We start from the raw sequence: 18,535 nt of genomic DNA, 5'->3' as shown, positions 1-18,535 counted from the left end.
TACCTGAGAACAAACTAAATATAGAAACAAATCAGATTGTTCTATAAGGCAAATATAAATCAAACTATTAGAGGGGAGATGTTAATTTTTTGAACTGTGACAAACAAAAATATAAAAATATCACAAATATAAAATAAAGAAAACCGTTACCTGCTGCCCTGTAAAGTATTTTAGGCTCAAAAAATATACAAGGATTTTTATCCTCTATGCATGACAAAAGAAGTCCTTTGGCCTGGAAAGGGCTTCTGGGTACAACCACCTGCAAAAACAGATTTTTTTTTAAAGACAATTTTAGTAAAAATGTATCCCAGTAAATTCACTTACAAGAAGGGTTGATATTTAAATAACCTATTGCTACTAATTAAAAATAGAAACCTGGCATTTTAGCCTAATTATCACTTATTATAAAAATTTACATACTGTCTCAAAAAATTCCACTTATTCAACATTTATCAGATGCCTACTATATCCTTATGACTAAGACTGGTCTTCTGTTAAGAAGCTAAATGTGTGTGTGTGTGTGTGTGTGTGTGTGTGTGTGTGTGTGTCTAAATAAAAGGAATCTGCAAAAAGCATTTTTCTAAACAAAAAGTAAAGATGTCAATATATTCCTATATTTACCTTTTAAATAAAGAAATCTTTTCTACTAATACTCTACTGCAACTTTCAAAAGGCATGCAACTCTCCCCAATTTTAACATATCAGAATCTCCTTTTCCATGAAAAACAGTCTTCATTTCCTAAGTGGAAAAGTCATCCAATGAACTTCACAATCTGCGCACTATAATGCCCAGTTACTGAAAGGCTAAAAGTGTGGACACTGCACACTTCTAGTTGACAAGAAAGGGCTCCAGGACCGCCGTGAGAACACGATTATTTATGAAGATGATGATAATGACAGTAGACTGCACATGTGTTAACTGGGCCAAGAACTCTATGTACATTAATTCATCTCCTGTTCATAGTTACCCCATGAGGTAGTCGTTATTATTTTCCCCAATTTAGAAGTATAGACTAACGCTTAAACAGAGGTCGGAGAGCCTGCCCAAGGTTATATCACTTGCTAAACCAGGGATTCTCGCCCGGTTCAAACTGACACCATAGCTCAAGCTCTTAACTTCTAGACCATTTTGCCTCAAATCACAAACTTGTGTCTAATTTTTAACTATGGTTAAAAAACTGGATAAAGGCAAGAGTTACACAGGAAGAGTTACCATTAAAAGAAACCTGAATTTATCACAAAGGCTCTAATAAGGTTCCTTGAAGCAAGTTATATTTGGTTTTCAAAATAATTTTTATATCATTTTTATTGAAGGATTTTTATTTAAAAAATAAAATAGAACAAATGTCACGATTTCATTTTCCGTAAATAGACTGCTGAACACATTGCTTACCACAACACACAATGTCTTTTATCTCCTGTTCCTACTTTAGTTTCTCTTCGTCAGCTTTCTTCATCTGCTATTTTTAACATCCTGTGCTATATGTATATTTTCATTTGGGATTAAACAAAAGAGAAAGGAGTGGGGTGAGGGAAAGTAGGGGATTGAGAGAAAAAGCCTATTCTTAAAAATACTGGGAAACATCATAAACATTAAATGTGATTCAGCGTTCAGCTTGAGCACACACAAAAAAACTGTTGCCTCAAATGTGGTTTCTGTCCCAACCTACCACTTCCAGTTTACATTGAAAAAATGATGTAACCTCTCCACTCAGCTAAGAAAAACTTTATGACTTCGCTCTGGTAGAAAAAACAAATGAAACATAAAACATAAACACGCATTCACAACCACTTATGCTATCAAAAAACAGAGAGACAGCCCTGGGTAGCTGAGTTTCTATATCGAATCCCTAGAAAGCGCTTCAGTAAATAGAACTAGAAAAGATAATGTAAAAAATTAAGACTTAAAATATGCAAAATATATTTTTATTAAAAGGTCTAACCTATTATGAAAGGCTATAAAAGAAAAGTGCTTCAAAATTAATTGTTTGAACAAATATTATCTTACCTGGACTAAAAAGCACACCTAAGTTACAAAGGCTTTTCTTAGCCTATTTGAAAAGTAAGAAATAAATTGCATTTCAGAAAACATAGGAACTAAACTCATGGACCCTGGACTTAAAGAGGATTTTATGAATTTGACCTCAAAGGCAAGGGAAGTAAAATCTAAAATAAATGAATGGGACTACATCAAACTAAAAAAGCTTCTGCTCAGCAAAAGAAACAGTCAGCAAGGCAAAGAGACAACCATCTGAATGGGAAAATATAATTACAAGCAATGCCTCCGATAAGGGCCTAATGTCCAAAATATACAAAGAACTCATACGACAATAACAAAAAATCAAATGATCCAATTAAAAATTGGGCGGAGGATCTGAACAGACACTTCTCCCTAGAGGATATACAAATGGCTAACAATATATGAAAAGATGTTCAACATCGCTAGCTATTAGGGAAATGCAAATCAAAACCACAATAAGATACCATCACACCTGTTAGAATGGCTATTATCAACAGGACAAGTAATAATACGTGTCGGAAAGGATGTGGAGAAAAAGGAACGCTCACGCACTGCTGGTGGGACTACGAATTGGCACGGCCACTATGGAAAACAGTAAGGAGAGTCCTCAAAAATCTAAGAATCGGTCTACCATATGATCCAGCAATCCTTCCACTGGGTATTTACCCCAAAGACTTCAAAACATATATCCAAAAAGATATATGTACACCAATGTTCATAGCAGCATTATTCGTAGTGGCCATGACAGGGAAGCAACCAAAGTGCCCTACAATAGATGATTGGCTAAAGAAGCTGTGGTACATATATACAGTGAAATATTGCTCAACTATAAGAAGAGATGAAATACTGCCATTTGCACAACATGAATGGATCTCGAAATAATCATGCTAAGTGAAACAAGTCAGAAAAAGTTAAAAACCACATGATATCGCTTATATGTGGGATATAAATATAAAAGCAAAAAACAAACATGACAAACAGACTCATGGACATGGACAGCAGACTAGTGGTTATCAGAGGGTGGGGGTAGAGGAGGATGGAAAGAGGAAGTAGATGGGTAAAAGGAGTCAAATATGTGGTGACAGAAAGAACTCTAACTATGGGCAGTGAACATACAGTGCCATATAAATACGACTTACTGTTGAATTGTACACTTGAAATATTTCCTCTAGATAAGCATATTAGTTAATATTAATAGAATGAACCAAAATGAAAACATCAAATGGTGATCAAATAAAGTACATAAATGAGGATACCTTGATCCCTGGGCAGTGGGCAAAAAAAGCTTCAGGACTCTGAGAATGATAGAGAGCCCCATGGCCAACACAGCCCCAAGGAGCCCGGATGGTGAGGCTTCCACAGTTAAAAAGATCCCCAGAGCGATAGCGATACTTGGCGGCTTCATTAACAATCTGAAGGGAAGAGAAGAGACGTGTCACAATAAGTCCTCTATTCCCATTAATGTTCTTTAACCATTTTATTAGATCTTTAAATAACTTGTAATGTTCTAGCTCAAAGATAACAAAAAGTTCATAAAACAGGGTGTGGCAGACTGGAGGCAAAACTTCAATACTTCATGGGCTTAACCTGAAAAACGTTCACTTATAGTAAAATGTAATCCTCCTACCTGATCAAAAGCAGGGAAAATATAATCTGCAAACTGAATTTCTGCAATGGCAGTAGTACCAGTGACTGCAATTCCAATCCCAAATCCAACAATTCCTTGTTCACACAATGGGGTATTAAAAACTCTATCTTTTCCTTAAAAAAAGAAAAAAGAAAAAGAAGAGAAAGATCATCTTAATATGACAAACAAAAGTAATAAAATGCACAATATAACTGAAAAGTCAATACATGAATGGTGAAATGGAGGGAAAAAAGCATAGAACAAGTGAAAAAAAGAGAAAATAACTAGAATGATAGCTGGTTAAAATGCAAACACAGCAATTATATTAACTAAGTAATCTAAATGTTCCGATTAACATAAAGATTGTGACACTAGGATAAAAGAAAGCAAAACCCAACTACTTAAAAGAAAATAAACAATAAAGATAACAGAAAAGTTGTAAGTAAAAAGAAAAATATATACAATGAGAAACCAACTCAAAGGAAGTTGATAATGCTACTTTAACAGCAGACAAAGTAGACCTTAAGGGGAAACGGGTTCAATTCACAAGGAGGACATAGTACTAAATTTATACTCATGTAACAACATGGTTCCAAATAAATAGATAAATTAACAGAATTAAAGGGAGAAATGGATAAATTACCAATATAGGAGACTTTAATATATCAATATCAGTAACTGAAACATAAAGCATACTAAAATTAAAAAGTAACTATGCAGATTCTAACATCATTAACAAACATGACTTAATGAACTTACACATGACACTGCACCCAACAGCTAAGAATATAAATCCTTTTCAAATAAACAGAGAACATTGGTATTAATTGACCATAGACTGAATTATAAATCCAACCTCAACAAATTTTGAAGAATTAAAACCACACAGAGTATATTCTCTGACTATGGTGGAATTAAGCTAGAAGTCAATAACAAAAAGATAATTAGAAAATCTTTATGCCAGAAAAAAATTTTAAATATATAAGTAACCCACAACTCAAAAAAGAAATTTTAATGGAAATTAGAAAGAATTTTGAACTGAATAACAAAAACTCCATGTATCACAACTTATTATGGTTTCTTCTGATTTCAGTAATGGCAGAGTAGTTTTTTTCAGACAACTCTCTCACATGTGATTATAAATGCTAAACTAAATATAATAAATAAGACTTAAAGACATTGAGGAGACAAAAAGTAGGCATAAACTGAAAGAGACTTGACCCTTTAAAGAAATGAAATACAGTGGAAGAGCATGACATTTATAAGGCCTGTCCCCCAGGGGGACTTCCCAGTCACCGTGACATAAGATAGCTAGTATTCAGACAGACTCAGTCTTATTGGCTTGAGGTATCGGAGAATGGAATCTGGGGATACCAGTGGCTAGAAATTGTGGAACTAAGTCCCTCAAAGAAGAGCACTACATGGGAGTACCCCAAAATCTGTGCATAAATTCTGCTCAAAACCTTGGCTAACCCCTGTGCCTAAAGTAGACTCTAAGAGCCCAGCAGGTAACGGCTGGAAGCTCAATGAACTGAGTAGAGATTTCAGCACTACCCACTAAAGAAGAACCAGAATTTAAAGTTTGAGACTTTTCAAATTAAAGGAACTTGAAAAACACCTTAGGCTTTCCATCAAATCCACAAATTACCATGTTAATAGCATACAACTCAATTCTCCTCTGAAATTTAACCACCTTTTGGCCAATATCAACATTTCATGAAAAAAATCTAACTTCAGGGACCTGGATAGACACAAGCAATGGTCACAGTAGAGCCAGGTGACCAAAATTGGGGGACAGATCTGGGATTCATACTTCAGTTCCATAATTCAAGGATACCAGTTCTTCTTGGTGCGTAGACTTCACTTTCAGCTCAGTCTTTTTAAATCTGAACCACCAATAGGGCAGGTGCTAGGAAATGGCAACCAGACACATCCTGTAGTTTCACTCAAAGCAGCTGCAAAAGCTTAAAAGCATGATACATACTCATCACGATCTGTGACTATCTTCTGATTATGATCTCTATCCTTCATCAGTTCTCTATTTGACTGCAAGTAGCTTGATAATTTCTGAAAATCTGTGATTCCACTGAACTAAGAACAATTCACTGATAGCAAAGAAACACAGATTCCAGCTGCCACCTGTAGAATCCACATCTGTGGAATATGTGAACCACCTGAACCTGAGAAGCAGTGTTCTTGTGTATTCCTTGCTGCTTCAAGTTCTCTGGATTTAGCTATTTTTCATCTCAGTAAATATAGCTTTCCATTGCTAGAAGGCAGAAAAGTTGAGTTTCTCAGAAATCTTACTCCAAACATGCTTAGTTTGAGGAATAGCTTAACAACTCTCTCCAAGTTTCTATGATCTAGCAAAAAACTGCTTCAATATGAACTAAAGATTAACAATCTGTTCCTATATTCTCCCAAACAAGTAATGATTGAAGGTAAAAGCACACATAAAAGGTATAATTCTCATTACTTACTTGTTATAAAGCAATTAACCTGATATAAAGTTCATATACATAGTATCTCAATAGGTAAATTAATAATACATATCATGATTGCACTATTAGCCAAGACAGATGTGGGTTTAAGCACCATCTCCACAAATTACTAAATTTCTAAGGTTCAATTTTTTATTTCTAACAGAAGAATTGTGATACTGAAAAGATTAAAAATTCATACACTTATTCAAAAATTTATAAAGTACCTAATGCTGAATAGTATCTATATGGCATTAGGTACTTTATAAATATTTGAATATTTGAATAAGCAGCAAACAAAACAGAAAAAAAAATCCTATCCTCATGGAACTTACATTCAAATCAGAGAAAACAAACTAAAAAACAAAAAAAGACAATGTGTTATATAATGAGACACTATGGAGAATAAAACAGGGAGTAGGTGATTAGGGGAGGAGGTGGGACTTCTGCAATTTTAAATAGGAAGATGGGGAAAGCCTCACTGAGAGGTGACATTTAAAAGAAAAGTGGAAGAAAGTGAGGAAGCGTACCCATGTATACATCCAAGCGAATGTATCTTCCAGGCAGAAGGACTAGCTAGTGCAAAAGTCCTGGGGTATGAGCAGGTTTAGCACATCAGAGGGAAGGCCAAAAGTCCAGAATGTCTGGTCTGGAGTAAGAGAAATAGTGGTAGAAGATGAAGCTGAAGAGTTAAGAGAATGGGATGGGAAGGTGGCATGAATCAGACAGGGCCTTGTAGGTCATTTTAAGCACTCTGACTTTTAGTGTGAGAATGAGTCGATAAGTAGGTGAGTGAGACAGGAAGCCATCGACCAAAATCATGCCATTCTCTGAAATTGCATTTCAACAGGATCCCTCTGGCTGGATTTTGAATAGCCTATAAATAGGCAAGGGTGGACACAGCAAGACTGATTACAGGATACAGCATTAATCCCAGTAAGAGATGATGAAACATAATAGCAGAAAAGATGTGAGACTCTGATAGAGTCTAAAGATAGAGTCAAAGGATTTGTTGATGAAATGGATGTGCAGTATGAGTCAGAGAAATGCTAAAGATGATGAAAAGTCTTTTTTGCCCTAAGCAACTTAAAGAGTTGCCATTAACTAAGAAATGGAAAACCACAAAGAAGCACGTTGAGATGTCAAAAGTTCAGTTTTGGAAATGTTAAGTTTAAGATGCCTTCAAATATAAGATAAAGCTATTAATTTGGCTGTTGGATATATGAGTTGAAAGTCTTAAGCATAAAGATGACATTAAAAAACATGGAACTAGATAAGATTACCAAGTAAATTTAAATGGGTACATAGAGAAGAGATGCAATATTACAAAGACAATATGTGAGAAATAAATCAGCAAAGTTGAGGAGGGAAAAAAAGGCAAAGAGTTTGGAGGAAAACTAGGAGAATGTGCTGACCTAGAAACCAAATGAAGAAAGTGTTTCTAAGAGGAGTGCTCAATTTGTGCTGTATGCTGCCAATTAAAAGATGAGGACTGAAAATTTTATAACTGGTGACTTTAACATGTGTCTGCAAAGTAAGAAGGAAGGAGAAAACAAAAGCCTTATTCAAGAGGCAATGAGAGAAGAGAAACTGAAGACCACGAGTAATGACAATTATTTGTAGAAATTTAGCTGTAAAGAAGAGCAAAGAAAGGAGCAACAAAGAAGCTGGCGAAGAATATTGGGACCAACAGAGGGATTTTATTTTTTAACAATGAAGAAATAACGGCATATTTGCAGACTGATAGAAATGATCAGTAGAGAAGCAGAAATTGATAATTTTGCGAAAATTAACGAAACAGAGAAGCGGAAGAAAGTGCCTAGTATTTTTATTATTTGAATCTCAGTGAAAACTTCATACATTTCAGATACTGTGAAATAGTTGGCCTTCATGTAGCACAAAAACACAAAACTAAACAAACACAACTTTATCATATAGCAATGTTTAGCTAAACGGCAGGCAATCCAGATAACCCAGAATATTGTTTTAAAAATATTATCATTAATATTAAAATGCTTAAATTATAAATATCACTGAAAACATGAAAACTCCCAAAATATATTCATGAGCACGCAGAGTTAACACTGGTTAAAGAAACAATATCCGAGGAAAAGGACAATATCAAATAAAATAATCGACTCCACTGTTCGATTTTAGAAGAAAAATTCCACTTAGATGAACTAAACAAAGTGTTTTTTTTTTTATTATTATTATCCATGGAGAGTGCGGCGATTGCTTAAAAGCACTACTGTTAGTCACCAAAAAGTTTTTAAACTTTATCAGATTAACTGGAAAAAAAAAAGTAATGAGTAAACTACTCTTTCATTCAAATAAAGATTTCTAAATTAAAGAGAATGCAGGGATATTTCTATACTGTATCAACTTGGGGGGGGGAGAAGAAATTTAAAGTTATTCCTATAAAGAATTTACGAGGGGTAAAAATATGTTCTTTAAATAAATCAAAAGGAAAAACTAGGTAGAGATCTATGAGATAACTTAAAGAGCAGGTAAAATGGTTGGATACAAAAGGATAGTAAGCAGAAAAATGAATCACAGAATCACAAAACCCTAGCACTTTTAAAGACCTGCCCATCAGACCCACATAAAGCATTGTAGAATGTAAAGTAGTATTATCAGGATAGTGGTAAGAAAAATTAAAAAGAGAAAGAGTTTAAGGAACACTACAGAATCAAAAATGATTGAATAGTTATTACTTGAGTGGCACACAGGAGCAGATAACCCCCTGAGGGTTGGCACTGAGAGGTACTCAGCACTGCACCCTGCCCACCCTCACCCTCAATCTATTCCAGCTAGAAGATGTCAATGCCATTTTGACACTGCACAATAAGTCCTCTCTCCATCTGAAGAGTAGGGTAGTGAAGGACAGTCGGTCATGGTGACAGGGTTGTGACAAACCAATGCAAACTCTGAACTAAAATCTTGTTCCATTAGCGAGACCATGAAGAGGCAGAGTGGTCAGCTAAACACGTAGTTTTATCCAAAGATCCCAAGGTTTACCGTTGAGCAGAGTAGGGCTACATAGAGGAGACCCGCTACTCTAATCTGCAATAGATATCCTAGGAACGAGGATGAAGACCTGAGGAACAAACCTTGCCACAGCTGTTTATCTGCAGAAGCCTGGAGACTATGCAGGCCAACTACTGAACCCAAGGGAGCCCAAAGCCTTCCAATGCACTGCTCGGGAATGAGAGCCAGTTGATCACAGGTCTATTCAACCAAATGTCTACTTGGAAGCCCTGGCTCCATACCAATTCTCATCCTCCCACTCCCTCCCTTCCTACCCGCCCCCCACTTCCCCACCCCTGCCCCAGGGAGTACACTGATGTCTGGTCCCTAAACTAAGTGCTATGTGCTATTCAACATACCTTGAGTAAGACCCTTCTGTTATGATGATCCACAAAAGCAACCAACAGCATGACCATGGCAGAACAGAACCAGCTCAGCATTCTCAGAGCCCCATACATTTTCAGGAATTACCCAGCACTGGCTTTGATGAGTGCTGTGGGCCCAGAGAAGACATTCTAACTAGTAATAAATCAACCGCTGGTGTTCTGACACTTGTGCATAACTTGAATTTTGTTCCAGAGCATTATCAATGTGATTTAAGGAGCTAAAATCCCCACTTATAAAATCACCTTATCTTAAATGAAACTCAATTTAAACAATGTAATCTGAACATTTGGTTTCTAGGGACTACGTACTATACGACTATTTAAGCTTAAATCAGCCTCTTCTTTAAGTGACACTCAGAAAAGAAAAAAAAAAAACACAAAAACCCATTTCAGTCAAACTGATATTTACTATGCCTTAAAAAAGCGAACCATGGTTTTGTCATGAAAGATCATGGAAGAAAGATGAACTCTTCGGCTCTTCTACCTTTTATTAAAATCAAATTGACAAGGTTATTGATGTAATTGTACAGATTTCTTAAGTGAAGCTATCTAAAACATTAAGAGATTAAATTGACGTTTAGAGAATACATGCTAAAAATGTACTTTTTCAAATAAATGTACACATAGCTGATACTGAAAAAAGATCCCAAAAAAGTGAATACAAAAAGCATTTCTGAATAAACCTGTAATGACTTCACTTTGCTTGAATACAACCAAAGCTGTTTTTCCAAAAAGTCAAAAGAAATATTTTCATCATCCTCATGATACCAGCTGGAATTTAAAGGCAAGCCATCTAAATTTTTTTTTAATCTTCTTTCATTTATATGGAAATGAGATGTTTCCTAAAACATATCTGTACCCAGTACCTACGTCAACACCAAAGCTCAAAGCACACAAATTCCTCCAGCTGATTCCTGACTATAAGTGAAAACAGCATGCCAACATCATCTAAAACCCTCATGCGTCATTCACCAAGGAGGACATTACGAGCTGTCAATCTAAATTAACCTGCCTAGCATTATAAATAGCCTAAACTTTCCTATCTAAATAGGTTTGGTACCCTTTTCTCAGAAGCAAAGGGAAAAACATGACAAAGAAGCATGCAAAATAAATGAGCTTTCCCCTTTGTAAACAAGAAAAAGTTGACATTAAACCAATTCTAAGCCCAAATTGAAGAGCTATTAATAAAATAAAGCTCAAGAGAACAAAAAAATGAGTTTTAACTGGAAAATAAACAACATTCACTCACTGTATCTGCTTTTTTAAAAAAAATCCGAGTCTCACTGCTGCTATACGAACAAATTAAAAGTCCACATATAGTCAGAGCTAAACACAAAAACCATAACTACAATCCTTAATTTTGTCCCAAAAGTAATAGTCTAAATGCCCCAAATGACTGATACCCAGCAAAAAAAAAAAAAAAAAAAAAAATTGAAAATTAAATTATAACATTTGATTATAAATCCGAAATGCTTTATAATTTTTATAATTTATAGCATAATTTCTTAAGCTCATGCTAGATGTTTCTTCCTCTAAAGTCAACTAGAACCAATAAATCCTACACATCACTTCTATAATCTAATTACTTGTACAGAGCACTTTTCTACTTCACACTCCAGTGATTAAAAATAAAAGCATGTCTGTGTGTATATGTGTACTTATACACACATGTCATCTGAGAGATGCTTAACAAGCTTGCCATAAGCAGCATAATAAAGATAGCTTTCAGCTCAGTTAAATATCTAGGACACAAATGAAAAAAATTAAGTCAAATAAAAGATTTCTTGTTTCTTAACTTCTTTGTTTTTGATTATGTCAAAAGAAGTTTGTTTTTTGAATCAAAAAAGATACGACAAAGGTGATAGACTATACTTAGAAGTCCCTTAAAGCCTCACAGCAGCATTGGAAAATTCCATTAGAAGTCATTCACTAAAATGCAGTCAGTTAAATGAATCATCACTTTATTTACACTAAGTTATGACAACTATCTTCCCATTCTTCTATTCATTCAACCAATTTCTGCATTTGACACTATTATGGGCATCATGAGAACTATAAAGAGAATTTTATATATAATTAAAATTAGGACAAACTAAATACAGTGAGTTATAGACACAGTGTTCAATGGAAACAGACAAGAACTGAGAGAAATCACTTCGAGGTAGGAAAAGCTGAGAGATGTGCTGGGATTGTAGAAGTACAGTCGAATGTGAAGCAGAGTGAGGACTTTCTGAGGAACAGAAATTGTAAGAGGGGCAGAGAAGCTCCGGCACAACCGTGGACACAGCCAAGGACATGGGGTTAAGAACTGAAATGGAAAGAAAAGTTGAAGCTAGTTCACTTACGATCTTAAATGCTAAGCTAATAAAACTGGACTTTATCTCACAGATGTATAGAGTAGGGAGGAGTGAGAACAAAGACTCTTAGGACAAATATTATAATCATTCAGGTCAAAATGAACAGTGGGCATATTGAGGGCATGAACGGTGATAGTGACAGAAGGGAAAGCAGTGAGAAAAAACCCCAGGTAAATCCAACAAAACTTGACAACTCTGAAGCTTTAAATCTGAGTTGTTCTGAGGGTCCATAAGCAGGATCCAAGAGGGAGACGCAGCTTGAAAGTCGCCATACATAACAAAATGCAAGGAAAACAGTTTCTACATTGATGTAAAAGTAATGCACATGTATGCAGAAAGATGAGTTTTACTTGAAATAAACCAAACATAAAAACTTTTTTTAAATGTCAGATTCACTTTTAAATAAATGGTCAGGGGAAAGCCAGAAAGTATCATGATGCATATAACATGATGGAACCCTCTAGTTTGGTCCAACCCAGGTGGCCAGTTAAGATGGGCAATAGTACAGAGTAAATCCAGTATTTCATAATTAAATCTACATTCTATGAACTATTATAGGATAATCATAACTCCTGGAAGCTTTAGTCATCTAATCCATGTTTTTTTTCTAATCTAATCCATGTTTTTCTAATCACAGCCTTTCCTACCTTGAAGTGACAATACTTTTTCCATGAAAATTGCTTTTATTTAGGTCAGCTAGTCACCAATGGCCTCCTAACTGCATACCTATTGGAAACGTTTTAGTCTTCTATTCAATATTTAACTCCTGAAAACTGCCCTAGAGCCTCCATTTTGCCTCAATTTCCAAAGAATCTCGAGTCCTATCAATTCTCCCTGACTGACTTGTCACTGACCCCTTTCTGACTCCATCTTCCCTCCACTGCCAGTGTAGATTCTTACTACCTTTCAGATAGACACAGTGGTTCTCAAATTGTGATCCTTGGACCAGCAGCAGCAGGATCCACAAACTTGTTAGAACAATCCTTGGGCCCCACTTCAGACCTATTGAATCAGAAACTCTTAGAGGTAGAGACCACTAATCTCTGATTAGACAAGCTTTCCAGGTGATTCTGATACATGCTAAAGTTTAAGAACCTCTGGACTCAGTAACGATCTCACCCATGGTCTCCCTGTCTTTAGTCTCATAGCTCCCCCAAGCTGTGGCCAGAGTTATGTTTTAAATTACCAACTTAATTATGTCATTCATCACCTTCTACAACAGTATTCAAAATACTAGATAAACCCATTTTAAAAATAAAAATTAATTGACTTTAAATGTTAAATTATTTGTATTCTGTTAAAGTTGTGCAAACATAGTTTTATAAAACTAGCAACAATTCCTTATTTATTTATCAAGCATATATCAGCAAGATCTTTTTTTCCCAAAGAGAACACACAACATTAAACATTAAGTTAGAAATCAAGCTTTCTTAAACTTAATCACAATCTCTATTCTAGAGTCCCGCCCATCTTCACCTCTATTCCCAGAGGTACTTGGTGTGGCCAATTTCTGAACCTTCAGGTAATTCTGTGACATGAACTAGGCTGGTTTTTGGCTGCCCCACTGCCCATTCCAGATTCTGCTTTTCCAACCCTATTAAGCCTTCCAGCTTCCAACATTTTGTTCATGTTGTCTGTAGTTCCATTCCCCCCATCCTTGTGGACTTAGGCCTTTACAAAAGATCCGTTGGCATTTCTATGGAGTTTTTTAAAGGGAAGAAAAGGAGATGTCTACATTCAATTGTCTTTTTCCCCAAGTCTCAGACGCCATTTCCCATGAAAACTCTCAGCTTACAGTTTAGTTCACCCTCTGTCATTTAAACTTTGGCCTAAATAAAAGAAGCAAAGTTACTGGGCACTTCTTACATAGTTTAATATTGTTATTTCATTCTTACACTGTTATTTTACTTAGCATGTAATTATGCTTTGGCGTAGCAAGTGTAGTGGGATTTCCTTTAAGGCAGGGACCACATCTTAAAAATTTTAGTACCTTCTAGAGCAGTTCTTAAACTTGGTTGCATACATGAATCACCTGGGGACCTTTTAAAACTCCAACACCCTGGCCACACCCCAGACCCATAACTCAATCCCTGGGTCAAGACCTAAGCATCAGTATTGCAACATATGAGCATGACCAAGAAGAAGTACTATGAAGTGAATCATGGTGTCACTGTCTGGACACCTACTGCAAACATTTATCCTACATATGAACATGCACATACACGCACACCTGAAAGGCATCCACTTTCCTAGAATGGCATCTCCAGCAAGCTTGTAGGTCTAATAAATTGGTCTCTATAACCAGGAAAATAACCTGAGTAATCTCAGGACATACTAAAGAAGTGCATTAGCCCAAGACAAATTCACGGATGTTTTTCTACTTGTCAGATGATACTTTAATATTAATTATCCATTTCTAGCATCCACTGGTCAATGTGGAAATGGTAACAGTTGATGCCAGCCTTTCTCTACTGAGGGCACTTCAGCCCATCACTGCCTTCATTATCCCTTCATTACTTCAAGTGGCTAGCCTAGCAAGCATATCACGTGCTTGAATGAACCCAGGGCTATTTTAAGTGGCAACCTTCCAGTTCTGCAGAAACTATAAAACTGACCCACACATAGAAACTGATAGAGTTGCCAGGCATTAGAAGCTCCAGAATAACTACATATGAGGAGCTTAGGAGAAGCATTCTAATTGGAGACTAAAGCCAGACAGCTTGTCTTAATCTTACGTTTTCATAGCTAGCCTGTTGTTTTTATATCTATGAAGTGGTTTGGGAGAATTGATGAAGATTAAAGTCAACTTGAGCACCCCTGATACCATAACGTTAGCAAAGGCAGGGACCATAAATCTATATGTCACTGGACCATCAACAGAGGCCTCTTCATTTTCTTTTTGGGGTCTGTTCTCCAGAGGATGGACATCAGTCCACTCATGGCTGCACACACAGTGATGGCAAGAAATCAAGAAGCAAGGCAAAACAGTAATGAATTGCCAAAGCTGCCACAAAAGAAACCCACAAGAGAAAAATAGGTTCCATGTAGTCTGGAAGGAAGAAAATATATCACATGCTAACAACTGGACCTAATCCGTTAGCAGTCCAGCAGAAATTAGGGAGGAAAGACTCAAGTTATTGAACAAAGACTCCACTAGAGACTACAAATAGAAACAAATACCAGAACGGGGCCTGCAAAAATCAAACTGAGCAAGGAAATCCTGATATGTTAGTTAGGCTTTTCTCCCCCTGAAAGTCATGGACCTATTACAACTCTTAAATAGAACAATACCTCTTCTTGGATCCTGTAATTCCTTGGAACATGGAGATAATTCTGAGAGAAATGGGACGTGGGATGGAAATAAGTGACAGCAGTGGCACTATCCAGCTATGAGAAAATTTAAACAGTGAAAAATTGTGCAGTAACTTTGGCTGTTGATCCTTTGGTAAAATGAATATTGACAGCCAAGGATCACCTAGCCTAGAAAACAAATTTTACTGAAATTTTACTTTAGTGAAATCTCTAAGTGTAATGGACGCTAAAGCTGAGTGCTGATCTGTTTTCTGCCCCATGCCTGAAGAAAGAGTGCGAACTAGATATAAGGGTGAATAAAGGTAATTTGACAAGAACTAAATGAAGGAAATGATTCATTGAGACTATGTGACTCAATGAAAGCAATCAGGAGAAGCAGGGTAGGTTAGAAGCACACAACAGATTTTCGTTCCCCTACAGATTCACTTTCAGCAGACTGTGGGATAAATGAAGGCTTTTAAGAGAACACAACTAATGCAATAATTATATGCCACAATATCTAATTTTTCACTTTTTGTATAAAGAGTTAAACACTGTGAGCAGAGTTCTAACCTTCTCTGATATATGTAATTAAAAGCTAAATGGTCCTTGGGCAAAAACACCACAGAAAAAGTGTTGGGCAAAAAGAAAAGGTGCTTTCTTCAGGCAAATAACTGAGTTGCCCTACAGGACTAAGGAATTTGTCTAAAATGCTGTGGAACTTTTCTATTTATTGTCTATCCTATCAATTTCTCATTTAGATTTGAATAGATATAATGGGCTTGTGCCATTTAATATGTTCCTTTAACAATCAGCATGTTTCTCAAGTGATGTGAAAGTTTCCTTTTGAGTTTTAAGGAACCTCCACTTTAAAAAAAATGCTCAAATTCAGTGTCTACAGATTCTAGATTAATTAAAAATGTAATGCTGTGTTTGTGTGTGTTCCTTTTTGGGAAACAAGTGTCTTTGTTTGTGCTGGACTCCAAGCTGGCAGAAACTAAGAGAGGAAAAAGTGAGGGTTAAATGAACAGACTGCCCAGAAACTGAGATGAGAAATCCTTTATTACCAACGATACTTGAGTGTCCAGAAGCCAAAACTACAGAAAAAGAATCTTTTGGCTAATTTAAGGTTGGCCAGATGCCACCACTTCTGGCTGGTGGCCACAGGACCTGGGGGGCAGGTGTTGGGAATGGTGGAGACGGGTGGCAGGATGCCACCAGAGAAGATCAAGACTTTGTCGCTAAAGCTGCCTTTGGGTATAGCTGCTCACTAGGAAACTGAAAACTTTTTGTCCAACAAGTTTCCCAAGTGATTCCTTAGCACATGATATCTGCCAACCTTTACCTAATTGATCCCTCATCCCCTCTGCCAATCAAAGCAACTGAGAAATCTCATCTACGCTAAATGGGAATAGAAAACAAAGCACTGTGCTCTCCAATCCTCTAAGACTTAACAGAGGTCTTGCTTAACAAACATCTGGCGAATGACATTAATGCTGTCCTCCAGGCAGGGTTGTTTTTACTGGCTACTTCCACTTTGACTGGAAAAATCATTTTTCCTGGTGAATTTAATTATTATGTGACTTTATAACTGTACTATTGAAGGTGTTACACAGTGGAACTACAAGCTAGAATTAAAGCACAGAACATCAAGTTTGTAATAACCTGCATATTTAGATTTGAACCTCCTATAACAGGTAAGTGTTTTCAGGTGACAACATCAGCTCAATGCCTGAGCACAATGTCAACGTGAAGCTGCAAGACAGCTGCTATGGCCATCAGGTATGCAACTTCTGGAAGGAACAACATCCTCACATGTAATTTAATGGACTTTGTGATCTATTTCTTAAATATGAACAAAAGAGGATGGGGGAATTCAGGGATTCAGATATTGAGCAATCTGAACTATCTACATAAAAATTGTTACAATGCTCCCCGTTAGCCCTGATAATTTCTGGGATCTAAAAAGTAAAGCCTTATAATTCAAAATTATATTACAATCAACTAAGCTACTCTGAATACATAAAAAATAAAAAATAAGTTAAAAAAATCATCGGCTTTAATGTGTAAAAATTTAAAGTAAGCTGTCCAAAATAAAACAATTAAGTATGTCTAATGCATCCTAATTCAAGAAATACTAAACACTGAAGAAAAATAAGTTTGTGTTCTTCCCTCTGTTAAACATACCAATCGGGAAGAGAATTTTCATAAGACTCAGCACGAGATTTGGGAAGCCAATGCGGCAACATCATACCTAATATTAAATGGACATATGATATATGTCATACTTGACAGTGACAAGGTAAACGAAAGATCTTTTACTCTCAATATATATTGTCCTTAATAAAATATGGTTTCATTTTTGTAATTCTTAATTGTAATGTTTAAAAAGATATATGAATCAGTTTTATACTTTCTGACAATAATAACCAATAATCACATTTTTCCTAGTCTACTTTAGCCCTAGCCTATCTCCTAAAACCCTGCTGGTGCTCACATTTGGTAACTCTAAAAGACTGCTATTGTCAAATAAGAAAAACTTGCTTCAGGGCATTACACTGACTGATGCTTAAAATGTCAGAGAAAACACCTGTTGGCAGTACTAACATGTATCGTTTAATCAACGAAGGGGAAAAAATAGTCAAAGCAGCAGCTACTACTCCAAAACACTAATCCTTAAACTTATTCACAAAAGAACCACAGTTTTTTTTTTTTTTACAAGTGTAATACAGGTTACTGATAACTAGCTGCTTCTTACTCCATGAATAATCAAAACACTTTATTAAAATTTCTTAAATATTCCTTATATTTCTCATGCTTTTATATAAACGAGTTGCTCATTTATAAATAAGAAGGAAAACAACATAATTCAAAAAGCTCAGCACTGTGTTTTCGGAAGCCTGAGCTTAGACTCTGGCTCATCCACTTGTCACTGGACAACCTGGTAACATCCAAACTCTCAGAACTTCAGTTTCTACATCACGTTGAGAACATCACGTAGATCAAAGTTTCTCAGCCCCAGTGCTGTTGACATTTTGTGTCAGATAAGTCTATTTGGTGGGAAGGGCTGCCATGTGCATCATAGGTCAACATCTCTGACCTGTACCCATTATATGCCAATGGCAACTGCCGATTGTGACAACCAAAAATATCCCTAAACATGGCCAAATGTCCCGAGGAAGGCAAAATCAACACCAATTGAGAACCACTGGACTAGATATATATCCTCAATTTCCCTCCAATTCTGATATCCCACAAAATACATTAAATATCTTATTTTCTTAAATATTACTTGTTAAACTACTGGTCAATATGTCAACTGTAAGGATACTCATTTTGACTTTTAG

The 18,535-nt window shown here is 36.1% G+C and overlaps 1 protein-coding gene across 1 annotated transcript in view; it reads right to left on the bottom strand.

Moving 5' to 3' along the window:
- BCKDHB (branched chain keto acid dehydrogenase E1 subunit beta) overlaps positions 1 to 18,535 on the bottom strand; it is a 178,102-nt gene that overhangs the window by 137,979 nt on the left and 21,588 nt on the right. Inside the window, exons 4-6 of the mRNA XM_016149613.2 lie at positions 3,648 to 3,781; positions 3,277 to 3,432; positions 151 to 259 (exon numbers count right to left, since the gene is read on the bottom strand). Coding sequence (XP_016005099.2) covers positions 151 to 259; positions 3,277 to 3,432; positions 3,648 to 3,781 — 399 coding nt within the window. The remainder of the gene's footprint in view (positions 1 to 150; positions 260 to 3,276; positions 3,433 to 3,647; positions 3,782 to 18,535) is intronic.

The sequence above is a fragment of the Rousettus aegyptiacus genome, unplaced genomic scaffold (assembly GCF_014176215.1).
Source record: "Rousettus aegyptiacus isolate mRouAeg1 unplaced genomic scaffold, mRouAeg1.p scaffold_m13_p_1, whole genome shotgun sequence".
Lineage (NCBI taxonomy): Eukaryota > Metazoa > Chordata > Mammalia > Chiroptera > Pteropodidae > Rousettus > Rousettus aegyptiacus.
This window is presented reverse-complemented; position numbering and strand designations above follow the sequence as displayed.